General features: G+C 38.9%; 2 protein-coding genes across 2 annotated transcripts; one reads left to right on the top strand and one right to left on the bottom strand.

Moving 5' to 3' along the window:
• Positions 1-4213: 4213 nt before the first annotated feature.
• alkal1 (ALK and LTK ligand 1) lies at positions 4214-12918 on the bottom strand (the record flags this gene model as incomplete). The annotated part of the gene is made up of 5 exons (XM_083911069.1): positions 4214-4261; positions 5746-5819; positions 9187-9267; positions 10258-10311; positions 12648-12918. 4 exons carry the CDS (start codon positions 12916-12918, stop codon positions 5755-5757), a joined length of 471 nt encoding a protein of 156 aa, XP_083767195.1. The 3' UTR covers positions 4214-4261; positions 5746-5754.
• A 1650-nt stretch (positions 12919-14568) lies between these two features.
• Positions 14569-22950, top strand: LOC310945027 (dynein regulatory complex protein 11; the record flags this gene model as incomplete). The annotated part of the gene is made up of 19 exons (XM_083910967.1): positions 14569-14579; positions 16466-16820; positions 16966-17085; positions 17299-17481; positions 17579-17650; positions 18583-18788; positions 18888-18972; positions 19070-19180; positions 19312-19387; positions 20141-20247; positions 20427-20513; positions 20614-20675; positions 20804-20886; positions 21232-21339; positions 21426-21625; positions 22048-22134; positions 22232-22409; positions 22494-22732; positions 22837-22950. The coding sequence occupies 19 exons, from the start codon at positions 14569-14571 to the stop codon at positions 22948-22950; spliced, it is 2484 nt and encodes an 827-aa protein (XP_083767093.1).
• Between the last annotated feature and the right edge of the window lie 875 nt (positions 22951-23825).

Below are 23825 nucleotides of genomic sequence, written 5' to 3'. Positions count from 1 at the left end.
GTTCCTGCCTGTTATAGGGAAGGTTTTTGTTGCCACCGTACTCTACGGGGAATTGTTGGGTCCATGTAAATCATAAATAAGTCATAGAGTGTGGTCTATACCTACTCTGTAAAGTGTCCTAAGATAACTTTTGTTATGATTTGGCACTGAAAATAAAATGTAATTGAATTGAACATTGCAGCTTGTGTAATGTTTCTTTGGCAAATCTGTTTTGAGATCAATTGTAAATGAGGCATTTGTTCTCAGTTATCTGTTAATATTAATTTAAAGCATTAATTATTGAATGATGGATGCAACAGACAAGTACATACATGACTAGAAACAACACTGCTACAGATATACAATTAACTTTAATAAAAATGTGCATTTGAGGTATCTGTTTTTAACTCATTTACTAAATGAGTCTTTATGTAATTGTTCAACATTTTTCCAGATAAAGAAAACAAACTCGGAGTTAATTGTGAATTAACTCTTGACTGCGTCACATGCTGGGGTGAATGTACAAATTCAGATGAAAGATGCCGTGCATTTAATCTATGTGTTCAGTCGTTTAGCTATGGCAGGCTCAGAGCACAGTGTGGGGCATGCAGAGGGGGTGGCAGGGAGACAAGTGCCAACACCTCCAGCACAAGGGATCAAAGACACTGCAGCTGGCGCACAGACAGAGCTGCAGCAACTCACTTCTTATCAAACTCACTCGAGCAAACGAGGTCCACATAATATCTTTGAAGTGTAATATAGGGATCCAGATAGAAAGCGTCTTGGCAACAAACAAACAAACAATAAAGATTCTTTCTTCATAAAAAACTGTCAAAGTCAATCATATCCATGACCTTCTTTCTAAGGGCACAATGGAAATGCTGTAGAAGAGCTCAATGTGACAATAAAAAAAAAATCATTCAACTGTCAAATTCCTAATGGAGGCTGCGTTATTTTATTGGTGACTCATGTAGGGATTTATGCATTCTTCAAAAGACATAGAAAGAACCATGAATTAATCATGAGACATCAGCCCTCTACAACAATTTTACATCAATCAAGGCTACTGCAATCACTATAAATAATGTGGCTTGCTTGAATGAGGCTTTGGGGGTCTAAGAAATTGGATTAAAGTGTTTACTTTAGCCACAAAAATTTTCTGCGGGTGGAGGGAGTTTGATACACGTCAGGAGCCATGTTTAGGTTTTAGGTTATACTGTATGATCGTCATAATCTTCCCTGGATGGTAGAAATATTTTAGTGAGTACCAAAGGGCTTATCAAATTACAAAATGTGTGTATGATTTCAAAGTCCATTAAAGCAAGGAACCTGGGCAATCCATCTGGTGTTGACTCCGAACTGGGATTTGCTTTAAAAAGGTCAGACAGGTGGTACTGGTTCATTGTCTCCTTAATGGCTTTGTTAAATCTCATCTAATGTTGATTTTTGCATTTAAGCATATTTTCCATACAACAAGACCAGTTTTATTTTCTTATTTCTATTATTATTTATGCACCTCTATGTGTATAAATGTATAATTTTTCTCTACCCATTTGCTTATCTTTATTTAATTTAATATATTTATTTTAGTATTACATATTTATAAATATATATACATGCATGTTCGGGTATGCATATGTATGTATATGTGTGTGTATGTTTTATGTATGAATTTATTATTTATTATTATTTATTATATTTTTATATGAATTTATTGTTTTTTCATCTTATTTTATTTTTCTTTCATAATATTTCTATGGAACTTTCGTTATGATACCCGATGCACACAGTGCTGGTAAAAATAAAAGGAAACAATAAAAAAAAAAGTATAATGGAAAAAAAAAAGTCTGCTGCAAGACTGTTGTTACTGTCAGTCCAAATCACAGCTGCCTACTGAATAAAGGCATTTTACCTGTTTCTAAGAACTGTATAGTTGGAGGTGACTAACTCAGAGTTAAAACACTGAGGCGTGTCTCCTCTCTGCTTCTGAGCCTTGGTGCATTCGGGTGGAGTCTGGCAGGAAACAAATGGCCCGGCTTTGGTCTCTATTTACTATTTATCGCACCAGTATTTCTCAGCGGTATCAGAGGAGGGATTTGGTGCTTGTGTGTAATTGTGTTAGAGCCCTCCCACATGCTGTCCCCAGCGCATCTTCTGTCTCCTCTCCTAATCTATGCTGTTTGTCTCCAGATAAGTGATATCCTCCTCAGATTAAGATCTGGTGTCCCTGCCCTGCCCACCTGGAGGGGAAGGGATCTCCAGTGCATCCCTGTGAGGGGCAAGCTATATTTTTAGCCTTCTAATCCTTTTATAGCTCAAGCCGAAAACATCACCCGTTGCCATTAATTGCCAAAAGTAATCATGATATGCTAGAGGGAAGTTCTTGATTTTGCGGGTTTGGTAATTGCCAGGAATTTGATGGAACATACGTTGCAAAGAAGGACTCCTGAGGAAGCTGTGATTTGTGGCAATCCATTTCATGGCCCTTCAAAATAAGGCATTTTAAGTTGAAAACACTGCATGGATTGAGATCTGCAGCAGATTTGAAGTAAACATGCTTTTTTAAATGTAGTTTCAGTTTACAACCTTTGTTCTGGACTGCTTCCATGGAACCCGAACAGTGTTGAATAATGCATGATCCAACAAACTGTTCCTGCAGAGTCTGTAGAGACACGCTGGCGTGAGAACAGAGCTGTTGTAATCTTTGGCTTTGCTTATGTTTCCTTCAGAACCTTCAGAATCGGTAACCCTATGTGTGCAAGGCTCAATATTTATTTCTCTACCATAAAAACAATCACTGCGACTATTCCCCAGGCACATATCTCAGCACAAGATGATACAACGTGACAAGAAGAAGAATGTTGGGTCCTGTTTATTTTGTCAGGACTTTATAGCACTCTTCTACTGTAAGAGCAAGTCATTTAAACCCCCTATAGAAATACACAATGATCCAGAAGAGTTGCATTAAATGGCAGCTCTGATACCATTATCTACCATTCAAAAGCGAACGTGAGGAAATCTCCTAAATTTCGCATTACATAGCCACTTGTTTTCGGACAATTTTCTTGTCAGTTGAACATTATGTTCGCCCCATATCATATGTCAGCCATTAAAACATGCAACAAAGTGGTCTGTGGCTGGTGAGCTTGTGTACCAGGCACACTTCATTCATGGATTATGATGTTTTGGAACAGGTTCATTTTAAATAGTTAGGCCTTGTTGACTGTATTTATCAGCTGTACAAGAAACTCTTGCCAAAGCAATTTAAGTAAGAATGCAAGTAAAGCTGTGGTTATTATTCACTGACACTGAATTATAGCTTCACAATCTAATCTCCATATAAACTTTGCCTTGCACATGTGATCACTTAAGGATTCTGCTAAGCTTTTGTTGGTCTTATCCAAGTACTGTATATGTGGTGGTTCTATTGAGCTTGACTTGCTCAACATCCTGTCGAGTCTCAGAGTCCAAGATATCTGACAGTTATGATGAAGTGCCAGAACTTTTGCAACAAACTCATGTTAGAGGGAATACAGCAAGGAAAACACCTGCTGAGAGGAGCATGGACAGAGAACGCTTCAGAAAGATGCAATGAAAGAAAGGAAGAGTAGAAGATTGTATTCACACTACAGCAGGTTTGTAATGAAATCCAGTTTTTTTTTTTAAATGAATGTAAATGATACTGAACACAGGGTAAGACTGTAGAGTTGTCATGGGGTCGTCATCTATTACTCTGAATCCACTTTATATTTTCCCTTATTCCCCTCATCTCCAATAATAGCAAGACTGTGCTTCAATTTTCTTTATTGTTCAGTACTGCAGTGCATAATCACCACTGTCATTCCATATGTTCTCATTGTCAGCAATCACTCAAGTGCCAAATAAAATGCAATGAAGACAACGAAGGAGCGTGACAGATCTTTCAGAATATAATATCAGTATAATAGTGGAAAAGGAATTAAGGAGAACAAAAGAAAAGCTTCCTCTCCATCAGATATGACTTCTATAACCAAAATAATCTGATATTGAATGATTGTGAAATTATTATATACATAGACTTTCAATAAATATGTGTATTTAATATTAAATTAATGTTTCCTTACAAATATATGGTACATACAGGTACATTAAAATAAAAAAGCACATCAATTCAAAAACCAACAATGTCCATTAGCAGCTTTAATAATAACAACAAAACACACAAAAATGTTCATATGACTGCTGTGGACTCGAAGGCACTTCCTTGGCAACACATTGATCCCTCTTCCAATATTTTGGGGGACTGAAATGAAATAAGAAAAAAAACCTCTGTTAGAGTAAAACATCTTGAGTTACTGCATGCTTTAAAGCTTTATTTTAGAGAAAAGTTCTTTTTTTCCCCAGTATTGGCAAAGACACTTCTTGACACCTTTCTAAGGAAGTCGTGTTGTCAGCTTCTAAAGAGGGTCATTTCTGGCCTGCCATTACGGGCATTTCTCAATGTTATGTCTAAGCTTACTCAGAAATGATCAAGATGACTGAATAATGAAATAATGAATCACTTAATACGCCTTCTAAGGCTCCTCGATTGTGATATACATTTGTCAGATTTCTCAGAACAGTGCAGACAGGATCTTATTATCTCATTCACTTGAGAAACTGAATACCTGAGGATGTGTCATCCGCTTTCATTTTTATAATCACCAGAATTCCTATACCACGAAAACCTGAAATGGCCACTTGTGTAGATGGACTTTTTCACAGCCATCACACACCAGACAGACCTAATTGTGTCCACTGAGAGCACATGCTTTTAACCATGTTGGATTTAGGACTAGACGACAGCGAACGCTTCAGACCTGCTGTCATCGAAGATAACATTGACAAAGGATGACTATGACTACGTCCAAAATTACTCCATTGACGATAGTCTGAGTCCTACCTTTGTCTTGAGAATGGCTATGTTTAGGTTTAGTGTGTTTAACGTTAGTGTGAGAAGCCTGAGTTTCTGCCAGTAACCATTGATTCCCAAGAAAACCACCCTGATTTGTGTATCCACCTACAGATGTGTAACGTTAATAGAGTTTTTATACATGGCATGGCATTATGCGTCTTAAAAAAGACATTGCTAGTGCAATTCAGTGGTCGCAGATAATTAATTTCCAGTTGAGCCATAATCACACATAACTTTAAAAGTAAATAACAGATCGATCCGTAATCACCAATAATTGTTAGTTGAGTCCTGAATAGTTACATTGGTTTCATTTGCAGATAGAGTAACAGAGCAGTTGACCACCACCAGTCATAAATAATTGAGATTGACATCTGAGCAGTATCACTTAAAAGTTCTTGGTAAATTCTTCCCAGCAGGATGCAGGCGACACTGGATCTAGAATTTCTGACCGCATCACATGCTCATTTCCCAACAAAATGATTAAAATGTTGTCACATATGTTTTTGGAATCATGCTTTCAGAGAAATGAATGTTGGAAATATGTTGCTTTTGGTTCTGTCTCTTGTGTGCGTTTTTAGCCAAACAACACTAAGCGTAGACGAAAGTTAAAAGAAAATGAAACACATAAGGGCCTCTCGCTGACGGGACAGTGTTTCAACGTATAAGAAATTCCATTTAAATCTAATTTGACAGATGCACAACAGACATGTTTTCTGATTATGTGAGCATCAGTTTGCTCATCACACTCATTACTATAATCTGACCGGCAGCTATAGAGTTAAATGTGTATGGACAACAGATTGAACCCGAAATAAAAAAACACTTTTACTCACATGCAATATTTATGATTGCATGCAGAGTGGACTCATTGCTAATCGTGTTAGCAATCTTGCACATCTTTTGTAATCTGAAAAACAAGACAAAGTGGGAAAAAGACCATGAATATGTTGACATACCATCCTTGTAATTAAAGCACCAACATATAAAATGCCTCTCTAAATAGATAGATTATAGAAAAATAAACTTTTAAAGTTTCAAATTCTGCTCTAGACTTTTAAACTCTGCTTAAATCTAATGCAAATGTCCCGGTGTTTTCAAACAGTCAGTCCTTCAAAGTTGTACTCTGTAAGATTTGAGATAAGTTGATTCTAGCGACCTCTGTGGCGGTAAGATGTAACTGCAGGCAAGCCTGTTCTTTCAGAGCCCTTAATCTTGTCAAGTTCACGGTCACTTTTTTTCCCTCTCTTTTGCAAACTTTATTGAAACACATTCACCTCTCTACTTCCAGTCTCTCTCACGCACACGCACACGCACACGCACACGCACACGCACACGCACACGCACACGCACACGCACACGCACACGCACACGCACACGCACACGCACACGCACACACACACACACACACACACACACACACACACACACACACACACACACACACACACACACACACACACACACACATTCCCATTACACTTCTGCCCTTACTACTAGCCGGACTCAGAAGTTGTAATCGAAAATCGAGGAACTTCCAAGTGAACGCAGCATAACCAACCAATCGATGTCAGCAGCATCAAAAACATGGCGGCGTATTTACATCTAGCCCGGGAATGTCGCCACAGACACACAGATTGGAAGACTCAGCAAAAAGGCAAATAGAAGTTCTTTCATTAGTGGGTCATATGATCAACCACCATAGTTTTAACTCACTCTTTGATAGATAGTAACTTAAAAGACAATTAAATAGATGAAAATCTCACAGAGTAAAACTTTAAACACAGTATGTACTACATAGCACTCAAAACATTAAGTGAGAGAAATAAATACTAATGAAGAGGCAGTACTGACGTCAGTGGTGTTCCAATATGCAATTAAAGTTGCACTGTTCCTTTAACAGAGCAGCGTGTTAAGTATACAATCACTCATGTGTTCTAATTTCATCGTCAGTAACATCATGAGAAATGGGAGCATACATTTAACTCTGCATCATTTCAATCCGACAGAAAAAAATTAATACTGATTGTGTCCGCCATGTCACCCTGTCTGGCTTCAACTAAACTACTCACTGTAAATCACAGCAGGACATTTATTCACACAAACAGAGGGGCATCTTTCTCTAATTCACTCGTTCATTCAGTCGGCAATAGCGACAATTCTTAACAGATATCCATCTGTGACCACGAAACTACTTCTGTAATCATTCTCCGTTGTCTGCTTGACGTCATCTCCTTAATTCCCAAACATAAACATCAGACAAAGAAAGATTGTAAAGATCAGTTTGTAAACTGTGGACATTGCTCTGGGTGCTTATACATCAGTGGTCCCGCCTTGGGTTTGGGAGCCTCCGCGGGGTCTAAGGGTAAATTTAAAAAGGGACACAAGCTTATTAACGAGGTTGAAAAAGGGAAATAACATATTCTGCTTAAGAAACTTTTATTTTATCTTTTTTTATTATGAAGTACTGGATTGTTTGACATCTTTATGCTTCATATACATTTGTCGTAGATCCATATCAATTTAGATCAAGCAATTATATGATGTTTTCAGCCTGTCAAATACAATACGATAATACTTTATTGTCAGATCAAGTCTGAAATTGTTCTTGCATCCCAGCTGCTCCACCCTGCACATCATTAGAACCAGGCATGTCCTACCCATTTACTGTAAATGATTATTTATTCGTTTTTGCACGCAAAACCTCAGCTAATCGCCTTCATGTGGACTGTGTGCGTGTTTGATTTGACTGTGGCAAACAGCCCACCAACTGTCATCAGATTCAGATTCAAATATTGCTAAATCCTGATTGGTGTGTGAAAATATGTGAGATCAATGGGTCTCTTTCACCATCCAAATATCTTCTTAAAGTCATAATCTGCAAGGTTTGAGATGCGTTGTTTCTAGTGACCTCTTCGGCAGTAAGATGTAACTGCAGGTGAGCCTTTTCATTCAGCGCCCCCCATCTTGTCACGGTCTGTCCCCTATACGTTATCCTTTTAAATACTCACACACACACACACACACGCACACGCACACGCACACACACACACACACACACACGCACACGCACACGCACACGCGCACGCACACGCACGCACGCACGCACGCACGCACACACACACACACGCAGACGCACACACACACGCACGCCCTTACTGCAAGCCGTACTCAGAAGTTGGAAGTTCCTGATTTCTGATTACAAATAAACGCAACATAACCAGCAGTACGAGCTCCATCGGCCGACCAGCAGCAGCGACACTGACATGTATTCAGAGAGGGGATGTCTCCACAGACACACAGATTAGAATACTCAGCAAAAAGCAATGATCAATCACCATTGTTTTAACTTACTCTGTGATAGATAGTAACTTAGCAGACAATTAAGATGAAGATCTGACGGATTATATCGTTAACTCTCACTTAAGCATTTTTTACAAAGATTCTGACGTTCACCAATGTTTTCTTATCTGGGATTTGTTCTCAGATAAGAACAAAAGATATGCACTCTCAAGAGCACTCACACACACATTTGAGTAAAGATGATTTTTTTTAGCCTTTATTGAATAGTACAACTGAAGGGTGACAGGGGAAAAGGGAGAGCAAGAGCTTCACCAGGTGAGCTAAACAACTACACATGACATCTGAGACAGGGTTTTATCTATTTTTTTAAATATCTACTACTATCTCTACTAAATGTTACGGCTGTTTTGGCGTTCACCTCCTGCAGAAGTACCTCCATTAACTCTCTGTAGGCTTTCATTTGCGCATTCTTGACTTGATTATCTTAACTTTTCCATTTCTGTTTGTGGCTTTTTGTTCAAACAGCCCTGCAGTCTCGTACCCTTTAATGGGTACCGGCGGGCCATTTACCGATGCTAATTAGGATCATCTAGCATGCGCTTTCAATTTACGGGGAAATGCAAGGTACGAACAATTCAACGGTATAACAACAGGTCATGAATCGAACGTCGACTTTTCTTAGGATTTTTCTAAAGAATAAATTTAAGAAAAAATATAGTAAGATATTTGTGAATGAGGCCTAATTTCTTTTCAACTAGAGCACAAAAAATGCTCCAGAAATAACCAAAACTGTTCCAACTTTGGTCAAAAATATTGTTCATGTGGGAACAAATCACTCGCAGTAAAGAAGCTGATTAAAAAAACCTTCTGGGCCTTTAAGCATACTACCTGTGATGACGATTGCACAACAGATATTGAGCACATTATAAAAAGAACATTTAAAAAGAGCAACATGAGAGGAAAGGCATACATACATGCTGGTGTTGAGCAATCCCTTGTGTTGTGATAAAGTCTATGAAAGTGTGTTCTGCACTCCGACGAGAACTTGACTGGTCCTGCTTAATAGAAAAGGTGTTATCAGGGACAATGAAAGAGAATTCAAGGATGTTGCTAGTACTGTATAGCCATTCCTAAGCCTGTGTTGACGGATCCCAAAGTGAAAGTGAACAGTGCACTATCACAGACATGGTTAAGGAGTCAGGGACTTAGTGAACAGAGGACCTAAGTCTTATTATTATCACCTCTGTTTCTGCACAAACATTTAAAAGGCGCTGTACTCAATATTCAAAACATTAATATAGCAGCAAACAAATATGTACTATGTAAAGATAAAGTGGAGTAATGGTGTCCTGGGCAGAGGATAAAGTCACTCCCCCTCTCTTTGAGTTGTTAGAGTTTGTCAGCTGGGATCGGCTCCAGCCCCCCCGCGACCCCGATAGGGACAAGCGGTTGAAGATGGATGGATATCTTGGTAGCCTGTCCGGCTGCATGTGCATGTTATTACATGTGAGTGTCTTGCACGTCGGTTTCAGATGACAGGGTTTGTCCCAAAATGTTGGTAACTGACAAGTTGTGGAACAGTGAGAGCTGTGTGGAGGCAACCCTTTTCTTCAGTATTTTGAGTACAACGCCTTTAAACTTTTCACACCAATAATGAAGTCTATTCACAGGTCTTGAGACAACTAATCAGCTTAACCTTGCTCTGGCTTCAACTTAATTCTTTCGGCTTTAGACCATGTGCTGTTTCTCTGCACTATTGCCCATACTAAGCCAAGCAACCCTCTTCTGACCGACCGACAGGAGTGCCAGTGTTCAAGAAGCTTCCCAGACTGGGGAAATCGGAAGGATACTACATGTTGGCTTACAGGAATGATTTCCACAAAAAACATCCAGCCAAAGGTTGCATGGGAAAGTGCCAACTCTGCTCTAAACTATGCTTTTACCACTTAAAACTATTTTTTAATGTCTGGCAAGGACATCAAGGAAACACAATTGTAGATGATACTTTGCAGACATGATGTCGTCATTGATAGCAGTTTTCTTACCTGTGAAATGCTGAATGAATTTGCCTTTCATGTTTACATCTCTAGGAACAATTTCTGGAAAAGAAAATCACTGTTAGCTTGTGAATCAACAGGCGCTTTACAAAAACTGCAAACTTGCCAAAAGTTTGACTGTAATTATGATGAACATACTGTCAAAGTTATCATCCCCTGGAATTCCTCAGCATCATCACTCTAAAGTCAAATTTATATTAGTTAAACATGTGGCTGCACAATTGTTATTCATGATTGTCTTCCTTCAGGATTTTGGGCGTTACATTTGTTTTAAAGCACGCATCGCATCTTATGTAAACATCATTTCCAACTAAATCTAAATGATTATGTAACATTACTTATTGTGAATACTGTTCCTCAATAGATCAGCAAATGTAGCATATCTGTGATGAATCTATACCTTTACATTATTCTCTTTGGCGACCTGGTGACAGTGGGGGCATTTCATGAAGTCTAGATGAGGGTAAGGACATCAAGTACCCCTTCAACTCTTCAACTGCCGGCAACACATGGAGGTGTCTGATAACACATTAGCCAGGTTAACAGGCTAAAGGGATTATTGTATGGGAGTTTAATGCTCATCAGAATATAAGTCCATGCAAGTAGTTTCTGGACTAACATAATGTTGCCCCCCAGACCCAGGAACATATAATGCTGTACTGCATGTAACTGCAGGAGGAGGGTGTAATATAACATGACAAGAGTTATGGACATGTAAGAGCCAACTGTGACAAAACCCAGATGTGTAGAGTGAAAAACACACCCTGGATTACACAGAGCAATCTAATGTGGTTTGTACTGTACTGGTGTATTGTATTTTGAGGGCATAAATGAATGTCAACGCAAATAAAAAAACAAAGTCTAAAGCTTTCAGCCTAAAGCTTATTATTTGTGCCATAGATATGTTAAGAGAAACAGTAACAGATAAAAACCAGTTGTAAACTAAACCTGTTTCCTTATATGATGTCTGTTTATTCTGATGACACACTCATGGCTTCTGGGTAACACACAAAGAAAACTAAAGGGTGAAAACATCAGTGGAGTTACAGAGGTTTCTCTTTCCTCCTCATTGTGTTCAAAACATCTATCCTTGCATGACCATGGATCTTTTGGAAGAGTGACACGCACCAGTTGCTAATATGCTGCTTTTAAAATCCTCAAAAGATAAATTCCATCTAGCCAGTGGTCTGAGAAAAGTACTTTTCAAATTGCATAAGCTTGAGCAAAGACTTTGAGCTCAATGGTGCCTGTGCAGCATCGCTTAACAACATAAAATTGACAGTGATCGTACACAATATGACATTACTGATAAACAACACATTTTCTTTATTGGGCTCTTAAAAAACTCCCATTGCACATGCTGTACCAGTGAGGCACAATCCTAGCCAGATACATTGTCTGTTACAACAATAAAAACAGCAACCTCCTGTCTTAGATTTCAGATAATTGAAGAGAAATATATCAAATATTTACTTGAATTGCATAATTCCCGTCTGGACATACTGCTTTCTTTAAGCCAATAAAGGCAGAGCTACACCAAGCTCCTTCTCACTTGTCAGAGACATCAGATACGACTCAACAACCATTTATGTCAGGACAAGTGGACACGGATCCATTTTAGTGAGAATAATACTAAAGGTCAATTTGTTTGAGTAAGGTAACCTGGCCTGGAGTGTTCAATAAAATCAAATCGATCTTTATAGATAGTACAGTCTTATTCCACAATTCCAGTCAAAAGAAGCGCTGCAAACGACATGAATGTGACTCAGCCAAAGCAATCCTTGTCTCTCTGCGCTGCCTGATATGTCCTGCGATTGGAGATGCTTTCTGGGACATCACAGTGTGTTTGTGTGCATGTGGGGTGTTCATCATTCATGTTTAAGATTCCACGATGAATCACACTGAATGAATCATTCACAAGTTTGGCACGACGATGCTCCTCCTACATGAGTTCTTATACCTATCCACGGCTTTGTCCATCAATCAATCACAGTTTGAATGAGGGAGCAATAAGTCAAAGACATGTGGTGAGATAGTTATCTTAGGAATAAGAATACCAAGTATGATAAATGTGACATAGCCCTTTTTTCCTACACACGAAACATTCCTTCATTACATTCATTTTATGCGTATGCAACAGGAAAGAGAAATGTGGACACTGTACCCGGTCTTGTGTACTCTTGCCAGATTTAATTTATGAACAGGTAAGCCTTATTATTTTATTTTCCATATATCTTAAATTAACATGCATACACCAACTAATTAGGGTTCATAAATAGATAGACAGCACAGACCAGACCAATGACAGCTGTCTCCAACAGTCAAATGGGGATTATGCTTTCATCATCAGGACCTAATAATAAATCTTATCAGCTTACCTATGAGTCTACTGTTATCCAGCCTAGGAACATAGAAAGGCTTTTCACGGGAAGAGAACTTCATGTCTTGGGCTGAAGTGAAGAGTCCACTGCTACAGCGCCTGGAGATGGGTTTGTCCCGATGCTGGCTGTCTCTTATAACCTGTAAGATTAGATCCAACAGGGTCCTTCTTTCTTTCTGCTTAACGTCCTTGCTGTCCATGCACTGGCCAGAGGTGATGAGCAGAAAGAAGACAGTCAACAGAATGTGCCATTTCCTCTCCACCTGCATGACTTCACTGTCTGAAAACATAAGCAAATATATTTTTGTTACACATGGTTTCTATTGAATCTATTCAATTCTAACAACCAGATGGCTGTCTACTTTGCATCCCACTGAATCCCAACACATGTATCAGCATTGCTTGCCATTTGAGATCTTTTCCATATTCCCCAAGTAACTCTAAAAACTCCATGTCAGAGAAAACATGCAAGTGGAATTAATCACCACAATACACTTTACACAGCTGTAGTATTTTCTCTACTTTAATACAAGGGTAAAACAAATATAGTCAATCAAACTTTACTTACTAGTTTTGGAGTTAAAGATGTTTATGTCCTGGAGAGTGGACACTTGTCTTCAGCAAATTCTTCCACGCGTTGTCTGTGGTCCGGATAGGAGGGAGAGAGAGTACAGCCAGCAGATTGTTCTCACCACCGTCTTTCTTGAAATATTGCGTCCCTATTTATACGAGGAGCCACCTTCTTGATACAATCGATTTTGTGTGGGTGGTAAAGCAATGTTGACATCTTTGGTGCAAATTCGTCCAGTGGCATTCGCTCACTTTAGCGTGCGCCCCTCCTTTACGCACCAAAACATCAGTAATTGTAGTTATACGGGAGTATTCAGCTCCAAATAAAAATGAGCCTTTCCAGACAGAGTAATGGTTTAACTTCTAAAAAAGAGCCCCTTTGACTTTTCCACTGAAAAAAAAAACGACAAAGACCGTGGCGCGGCAGCGCGCAAGAAAGTAGTTTCCCATATGGACCAACTTGTTGGATGTTGGATGCAGAGAAGAGAAGAATCTGTGGCCCTGTAAGCTTATAGCTGACCTGTCAGCGTGTCGATGTTTTTGCTCACCGATGTCCAAGTCTTGTGATCGCCTGTGCACTGCAGAGAATGCGCCTCCAGCAGCAGCCATCCGGCGGTTTTTTTCAACCCTAAGGAAATCTAAAATTGTGAAAGAGCTTGAAGATTTATGAAAAGGGACTCCAAAAAGTTAGTGGACTGTTGGCTCAGCTGTCTGAATTATTAGCACAAGGCAATCAACCAACATAAATGCAATTAGCCTACTAATGAATGCACGAAGTCAGCAAATTGGTTCATATTTCCATCTGTCATTTAATAGTAGAAATGTATTACCGCATCCTTTATATCTGAGAGGCACTGACAGTTATACACAGCATTTACACATGGATTAGACCACTCATCTTACTGACTCTTAAATGTCTGTGAAAACAAAGGAAGGACGTCTCCTATTATGTCTAACTAATTTCGCAGAGTTGATGTGATTTCATTTTTTTATTATTACTATTATTTTAACGATAAGCAGTGCAATGTTCGTGCAGTTACATTATGACATTATATAATAATTATCATCATTAATAATAAAATGAATTATTATTAATAAATGAATCATTCAAAAAATAGTTATTTTAGTAAACAATAGGTGTAAAGTGTGATCTCCACAGATGTAAAAAAGAAAAAAATTGTTACTTCCGGAATGGCTGTTACTATGGAGACGGGCCAAACACTATGTCCACTTGGGAAAGCTGTCCTCATGTTTGAGTCACTGTAGCTGACGTTAGTTTACTTTTACACTCTGTTTTCTTGGTTGTTTGATAAGAAACCCTGAAGGCAGTTTTCTCTTTGGGAGCGGACATGTCGCAAAGGTAAACTTCACGTCACGTTACCATGCTAACAAGGCCAGCTTTTTTTTTTTTAGCTAAGCAAAGTTCGAGGCTAGTGTCACGCTGTGCATTAAAGGGTAATATACAATGCATTGTATAACGTTTATAGCCAACGTTACTTGTGACTCAAAGTAAATTATAAAGCAATACTTAACGTTACTTACAGTTGACGCTTCGCTGTACAATTAAGAAATGTTAAGTCTACGTTTACCAACATGACAGCAAGCAACAGACCGAACATGTTAATAATAAAATAAAGTCTATGATCTGCCTATTTTATATTCTATCGATATTGGATAGTATGTTTTTCCAAACTTCATTCATGGCAACAGACACTATTAACATGATGACACGTGCGACACTGGCTCTCCAGTGATTGTGAGCTAATGAGACACCTGCTGTTTGGCCATTGTTTGCTGTCCTTGTTGCCCTTTTACATTCTTACATTCAATCCTCAATATGTGTAACTGATGACCCTTTATGAAACACATTTACAAAAAAACAAAAAAGGAACACAAAGGTACTATAAAAACGAGAGACTATCTTGCTGGTAGAGATCGACTGATATGGATTTTTTAGGGGTGATGCCGATTTTTTTCATCAGCCGATACGGACTGCCGATTTTCTTGAGCGGATATTTGCAGCCGATACTACTTTCCTCCCTCAATTTACGTCATAAAAATTACAAATGATGACAAATGTTACAAGTCTAATTTTTAAAAAAGTAACATTTATTGAAATTAAAAAATGCGTCTTCAGCAACACAGAGCTAGCTGCCTGTGGATGCTGGTCTGTAAATAATGCCAGGGAAAAAACTATCCGTGAACGCAGCAGCCCACATCAGCCGATACGATACACCTAAAAAACGCAAATATTGGAAGGCTGATGTATCAGCCTATCACTACTTTATGGGATCATAACAGTCGTGACCCAAAATCGGGCCAGGAGCGTGAAGTGGTGGGTGATGGCCCCTTTTATACTTACTACTCCCCCTACTTCCGCTGCCCTTGCTTGGTACACCTTCATTTTTGAACTCAGCCTTCATGTTGGGTCGGGGTCATGCCTATGTTCCCCGGTCACATAAGCCTATGCCTTCGCTGATTTAATTCAACATTTTGGAAGGGTTAGGGGTTAGGGTCAGGGTTAGGGGGTAGTGTTAGGGTCTACATAGGCCAGTTTACCGGGGAATTCGGCACTGATTGTGAAAAAAATAACAGACCGGGGAACATAAGACCGTTTCTGTGAAAAGCAGGGAGCATCCCGATGTTCCCCGTTACATACAAAGTGGGGAACGTAGGACATTTTTTGGGAAAAGCGGGAAACATTGGACCTTTTTTTTAAAAAAAAACTCTTGTGAGACTCGCTTCCCCACCCCCTATGGACCTTTTAAAAGATGTAAACACAAACATTACAAAACAGTCATAGTTTATTTCCTGTTACAGTGTATGTGAATGACATCATCCGACAGGAAGTTAGTTTGAATTGAGTGCCCAACCCTAACTACAAACCTTAACCATTCAAGGTTAATGCCTAACCTCAACCATCTCGTGGGACTTTCGCAAATATTGGGTTTCCATCTAGACACAACCTTCATGTTGATCTAAACCGCAAATCTCTAAAGTTTTTATTTACTGCATCTGGCACAGTGATCAAGCCACGGCTGTAAAGGTATTTCCATTCTGTCTTCTTCTTCTTCTTCTTCTTCTTCTTCTTCTTCTTCTTCTTCTTCTTCTTCTTCTTCTTCTTCTTCTTGTGTTTGACTATTTTTCTATGAATAAGGAATGACATACATAAATTATGACATACAGTATTTTTTCTTGACTTTCACTCAACTTTCAGTAATTAAGGTACCATTTTCCAGGCCTTAGCTCATCTGAATGTTTCCACTATTCCAGGACATACAACCAGCTGTGGGCAGATGCCCAGTTGGAGTTGAGCCGTCTGCTAACTGAGGAACTGCCGGCTGAGCCCCCTCGCCCAGAGAAGGACAGAGTAGTGTTCTTCCAGCGTCTGGCCATGCTTTATGTGCGTTACATCCAAATTTTCAGACAGCTTAAGAAGGTCTATGACCAGGTGATCCACCCTCAGAAGAGGATTGTTATTCGGGAAATTCTTGATGGTGTGATGGGGAGGGTGTTGGAACTGAAGAATGAAATGGTGGAAAAAGAGTTTTCAGAGTACCACTACATGGATGATGTCCTTCATGATTTGAAGCTTACACCTGTGAGTTTATTTTTAATAGCAAGTATAATGATACTGTATTGCTGAAATTACCTGAACAAAATGATATGGACTTTTTCACAGCAGGCTGTATCTGGGGCGACCCTTCAATAATGATACAACTTAACTTTCTTTGTTATCATTGAAGGCAGACCTTGAGATCCCTATCCCTAGCTATTTCATCACCAATCGCAGCAAAGAACTCCAAGAACGAAAGACGATACTGACGGACATTCTCAAAATGGTGGAGGTTACTGAAAGCCCAGAAGTGAGTTGAAAAGAAGCATCTTAAAGCCTGTATGTGTAGAACTTTCTGTTATCTTAATTATTCAATTTCACTTTTTTACGTACAAAAAACATATCAGGATAAAAGGTAAAAGACACATATGGGCATTAACTAGGAAACAAACAGCTGATTGTTTTAATTGATTATTTTTGATATTAAATGAATAAATGACAAAAAATGCTCTTGTCCCTACAGCCTCTAATGGCCAAGGACATGAGTCAAGAAGAGGCCATTAAGATCATTCAAGTGGCAGAGAGGGCCCGCCAAGGACGCCTGAGGGCCAAGCTGAATGAAGAGAGCAGAAATATGAACAGGATGTACAGGACCAAGGACCCTGGAGCAGCTGCCTTTGAGTTGGCCACAGTCTGCATTCAGAAGGTCTTCTTTTATCAACATAATCCTATGCCTCTTTCTTTGACTCTGTCTTTGATTTGTGTCATTTTTTATGCTGAAAGATTGTTTGAATAATTTGCAGGTGTGGAGGGGCTACATACAGAGGAAGAGGGCAAAGATTGCTCGGGATGAAGAAATGATTTTTCTGGGAATGGTTAGTAACGTGTCATCTTTTGCTAATCAGTTTAAACTGTAGAAATAAAGTACTTCTAATGAATCCAATCTCAAGCTCAGTCCGTGGAGACTTGGCTCAGGAACTGGAGGTTTGCCGGTTCAAGTCCCTGTGTATGGACACAGACACAGAGAGTGTAGACTGGCAGCTGGAGTAGTGCACCAGTCCCCTCGCTCTGACATCTCTCCATTTAATTCATCATGATAGGTCCTGTTTGCTTCTGCGTCATCATGATGCTGTTATATAGCGGCATTTCTCTGAGGATTACTGCCATGTTTTCTTTACAAACTTATGGATCTTTAAAGCTCTTTGAGATGACATACTGTGATTTGAGGCTCTACAGGAAAATGAACTTGAACCGACTTGAGTCAGCAGAAGGCTAAAGTATCAGCAAAGTGTTTCAGAGACAGAGAGAAAATGTTGCTAATTGTTTAGCCCAATACCTAGCTCACGGAGCAGCCTGCATGTATGCGGCATTCCAAGTCTGATAAACACTGCTAAATGTTGATTTTAATGTTGATAATGATAATTAAATGATAATCGCCGTCAGACATTAATTGTATTTAGGAACCAGCTTCCACAATCTTGCAGCTGCTCCCCAGGAGAAGCTGCGCATCTGGGATTAGCCTTTAGTCTATCATAAATACCGGCTCCTCTGTTTATGTTTCCTCTCACATTGGCTCCTGTGGCCCCAAGAGGAGGTGCAGAAATCTAATTTTCTCTCAGAACACTTGAATTTCAATATGATAGATTAGTATGGATTTCTTTTCTCCCAACAAAGCCAAAAATAAACCGCCTCTCCCAGCTTTAAACATTTTACTTTATGTCCTTGATTTTGTTTTCATTTTGAGAGCTTGAAAAATTTCAATAATTCAGGTTTTAATATAAAGTATGTTTGACTACTTTCATGTTAGGCCATGGATCCCAAATACAAGGCGTCATGTCCTGCAGAAATCACTGCCCAGGCAAATGAAGCTTCTACGCGGATTAAACAGGAGGAGCACAATGAGGACTATCAGAAGTCTTTAGTGGCTGTCACAGACCAACTACGAGATGTAGAGGGTCATGACATGAGCAAGACCATGAAAGACCAAATCCGACAGTGGTTCATTGAATGCCGGTAAGGGTATGATTTTTGTTATTTCAGTGGAGCATTTCGACATAAATCAAATAACTATTTTCTCATATTTTTGCTCTTCTGTTTGTCTTGTGTAATTAGTGACGCTACGGAATCATTTCCAGACTACCCAGATGAAGAGGACGGAGGCTCAGCCTTCATTTTTGCTGAAAAAACCCCTCAGCAGGTAAAATACACCCTGAGTCGAAACTAGGATTTATTGTATATTTTTTTCATTCATTTGCAGAAGGTGAATTAGGTTTGGTGTGAACATGTTTTTTCAGCTAATGGAAGAAATTGCTGCAAAGGAAGAGGAGGATTCCAACAACAAACCAAAGGGGAAGGAGGAGAAGAAGGAAAAGGGGAAAAAGGACAAGGGGAAGGATGATGAGGAAGTATGGGATCACAAGCATTTTATTGATTGATTTAGAAAATAATTCTAATGATGAGTGGAATTTCACTCTTTAAATCAATCATTTCAGCTGTTACAGTCATGCATCTTAACTCTACTCACTCTGAACCGCAGGAAGAGGAGGCAGGCTTAAAGATGCTACCTTCGGCTTTTCTGTCAGACTTGGAATTGGGAAACCAAACCTTTGTTGGTATGTTTAAATGTGTTTGTTTAAAAATAGGCCAAAGATAATGAACTCCATATTATTATTATTAAAGATATAATATGTGTCCCTCCTCTCCTCCCTGGCTCGTGCAGTATCTGAAACAGAGGGGGAGGGGCATCACATTGTGGCCATTGGGAATCAGAGGGCTGCTCACTCTGCATGTTGTTATTGGTAGGGGTTTAAATCCCCACGTGGACCAAGCCACACCCAGAAACATCCCTGTTCCTCTCTTAATACCAAGTAAACATAGAGTCCAGGCAGTGGGCAGGATCTCTGCAGCTTTACGTAGATATCACCACACAGCAATGATTGAGAGAGATTACTTTTGTATTAGGTTATGGTAACACGATTTAAGACTCAAATTTTAGTTTGTAATAAAAGCAGTTATTTTGAATTCCCTTTAATTTCTGCTTTTAAACCATATGAAGTCCTCACCTACAAAATTAAAGCATAGATGTAACCCGACCTATATACGTAACACCTAATCTACTTAGGGATTGTTTTTTTTATAGAATAAAACTACATATTATACCTTTAAAACGTAGCCCCTTAAATAAATAGAAGTCCAAACATTTCACATTCACATTTAGCTCAAAACCAGTTTCAGACTTTATTGTTGTTTGGATAGAGACTTAGAAAATGGGAATGGGTTTGCAACATACTAGTTATTAGTATGTAATAATTTACTAGTTACTCATTCACATAGATAAAGCTGAACTGAATGTTTGTCATGCTCAGATTTTTGGCAAACCCGCAATGAGTCCAGAAACTTCAACCAAAGACACGAGGTGGAGCTGATCAAGGAAGAAAAGAGGAAAGTCATTGAGGCAGAGATTCGAATACAGGTGATGCTGACAACAGAAAACAAAACATGTTACATTCTAAAGAACACTTTAGGAATTTAACCAAACCAAGCAAATTGGGAACAAGTGCTGTAGTTTAAACAGTTTGGTGTCTAAGTCACTGGTGTTTAAAACTCATAACAGCTGTAGTTATGTTCCTCGGTCTGTCCTGCTTTTATCAGGTAGATGAGCAGATGAGACAAGAACTGGCTGACTGGAAGCTAGCTGTGGATAAAGACAAGGGTGGTAAAACCAAAGGAAATGCCAAGGTAATAAATTAAAGAACGATCCTCACATTGCATATATGCTGGAGGGGTTGGTCACATATTACATTGATCATATTGAGCTGAGTCATTTATTTCTCCACAGAAAAAGAAAGGATCAAAGAGTGGCAAGAAGAAGAAAAAGGAGAAAGATTTGACAGCTGATAGGTGAGGTCTCACAAGATATTCTTATGAAGTACATGATTGTTATATAAGTTTAATAAAGTCAATATATTTCAATTTTGTCAATGCAATTATTGGAGAAAATGATTACATCATTTATTCACATTTACTAGGACCCTTGAGTCTCTGTGTCAGGAGCTGGTGGAACAGGGCTTGTTGAAACAGGCAAATAATGTCAGGCTGCAGGATTACATAGGTAAGACTTTGAATAATGTTTGTGTAAACTGGTGTGCCATCTTCTGGATGTCACTTTGTGTTCTTATAATCATGATTGTATGTGAGCTTTTAATTTGGTTCCACTAATGAGTAGACAAAGTACAGAAATCTCACATTTGAGCACTCTGTAACAGTCAAGGTAACTGGAAAGTATTTAGTGGAGATTTGCTGCCCTCTTCTGGTTTGTGGGTTTGAAGCACTATGACTGTTCTTGTCTTGTGCATTAACTTTGTGTAACTTTATTGTTGTTATTTCTTGCAGTTTTCCCAATGATTCACATTACAGATTAATAACTATTGTTCTAATAGTTGTTTCCTCTTGCAAGGTGACTATAGCTACCTTGGGACCACACTGAGGCAAAATGACATTGAGCCCATGCCATCGTTGTCGGATGTGCGGCAGGTCTTATCTCTATATGCCATTTTACCATTAGGTAGAAAGGTTATTTAATTCATATTTTAAATAAATATAACTTAAACTATAGTTGCTGGTTTGAATATAAGATGTGTGTTCTTGCAGGCTCTCAGCTGGTGCATGAGAAGGCCCCTCTGATAAAGGCCATCCTCCTGGCAGGGCCGACAGGTGTAGGTAAGAAGATGTTGGTCCATGCAATCTGCCGGGAGACAGGTGCCAACCTCTTTGATCTGTCTCCTCTGAACACGGCGGGAAAGTATCCAGGCAAGAGTGGCCTCACCATGATGCTTCACATGGTGTTTAAGGTAACACGATTTAATACTCAAATTTTAGTTTGTAAAAATAGCAGTTCTTTTGAAAACCCTTTAATTACGGCTGTTAAACCGTATGCATATTTTTTTCCTTTAAAGTCCTCACCTACAAAATTAAAGCATAGATGTAAGCAGACCTATATACGTAATACCTAATCTACTTAGGGATCTTATGACAAGTACTGTAGGTTACCTACCCCCAAAAATGTCAGAAACATGTGTAAAAACAGTGACTATACTCCTACCATGGTTCAGTATAAAGGAAGGTATGTTGTCATGATGTAGCACTATTGAACATTTCATGGCGAATTTGGTAGATCATGAGGAGTTTTATGGAAGTGCCTCTCACTGGTATTTACATTTCGGCTCAGCCAGAAAGTAAAATTGCATTTTTTTTCATTATCATCTTTGCATAGGTTGCAAGATTGCTGCAACCTTCAGTTGTATGGATTGAAGATGCAGAAAAAATGTTTTACAAGAAAGTTCCCAAGGAAGAAAAAGAGGTATTTGTGGGCAGGATAAAAGCTCAACAGCATTTTCATGTTGCTTAAATGTTTCAGTCATTGATTTGCATGGTAATTTAAACAATTTTATACACAGTTAGATCCCAAACGCTTGAAGAAAGACTTGCCCAAGTCTCTCAAGTTGATCAAAGGGGAGGATCGTGTTCTGATAGTAGGAACAACTAAAGACCCACTGAGTGCTGATATCAAGTCACTGTGTAAAATGTACAGCAAAATCATCCTCATCCCGAGACCTGACTACGGCTCAAGATACAGTAAGAATAGACACACTGGGGAAGAATGTTAGTTCGTTTTGGTTGTTGATATGAAAGATTACCTTAAACTCTATTTGCCTTCAGTCTTGTGGAAGCAACTGATCAGAAAGCAGGGAGGTGATATAACCAGGGCCCTGGACCTCAGCTCTCTGGCCAAGATTTCTGATGGCTACACGCCAGGTCACATGGTCCAGGTGATCCAGAGCGTTGTCACCAAACGTCGCATCCTACAGCAGGCAAAGAGACCACTGAAGGCTGCTGAGTTTGTTGCTCCATTAGCCAAGATTGACCCTGTGTTTCAGGAAGAAGAAGAGGCCCTTAAGGTACAGTGGATATGTCATATTTTGTTTTATTTGCATTTTCATGATTGTAGCTGCATTGTTGTATTCTCATTATGTGTTTTTCTTTCTTTCTTGTGTTTCAACAGAACTGGTACGCAAAGACCCCTTTGGGAAAAAAGCGAATTAAAGCTGCCACAGGAAAGGAAGAAGAAGAGGCTCCAGTTAAAGGCAAAAATGCAAAAAAGAAAGGGAAAAAATAGGTCTGTCATTATGTCTTTATTACAACTCAACGTAGTCAGATATATATAAGGCTTGTATGTGTATCACCTTACAGAATAAATAAATGAAAATGAGAAGCAGTCTTTTGTTATGTTTTAATTAGCATAAAAACACACTTAAAGTACCAAGTGCCATCAATGTTGCATCACCTTTAGTATCACTAATTATTATCACTAATATTGCAGCTGGTAAAGGTAGAGTTATTGATTGATTTATATTTTGTAGTAATAATCTGGATCTGCACAGTAACTAGAACTGGTTTGGTCAAATTAATGTAGTTGAGCAAGAAGACAATACTTGTTTCCAAAATGTTTTGTAGAAGTATGAAGTAGCATATAATGGAAATACTAGTATCTAAAACATTGTACAGTACTTGAGTAAATGTACTTAGTAACATTCCTCCTCTGGTATTTGAGGATACAAAAGAAATGGCAAGCAGTGAAATGCGAACACTTTGTTAACGGTGTCTGATGTTAGAAAGTATCGTGATGAAATCTTCTTGGACCTGTTACTTGGACTTGGTTAAAGGAGACAGATTCCCACACTTCAAACAGGGCTTTGTACAGTCTATAAGGGAGGGTGTCTAAGTCCTGTCTTCTGACCGTCATATTAAGAGTTATTCATGGTGAAACACCATGCTCATTTAGTCCAAAGATATCATAAATAGCTGTTCTATATTAGCATAGTGTCCCGTTTCCATGTTTGCTTTATGTTTACTGTAAACCTTGTTATACATACTTCTATGTATGATTTTGTCCGGAACTGATCGTTGTTGAAATATTTACCTCAGTGACATACGTACAACACAGCCTGTGATGTCCAAATGAAGCTTCATGAAGCATTAGTTGTATTTGTT

This window comes from Echiichthys vipera (genome assembly GCF_963691815.1).
Source record: "Echiichthys vipera genome assembly, chromosome: 3".
Classification (NCBI taxonomy): Eukaryota; Metazoa; Chordata; class Actinopteri; order Perciformes; family Trachinidae; genus Echiichthys; species Echiichthys vipera.
The sequence above is the reverse complement of the archived record's forward strand: the minus strand, read 5'-3'. Positions and strand labels throughout refer to the sequence as shown.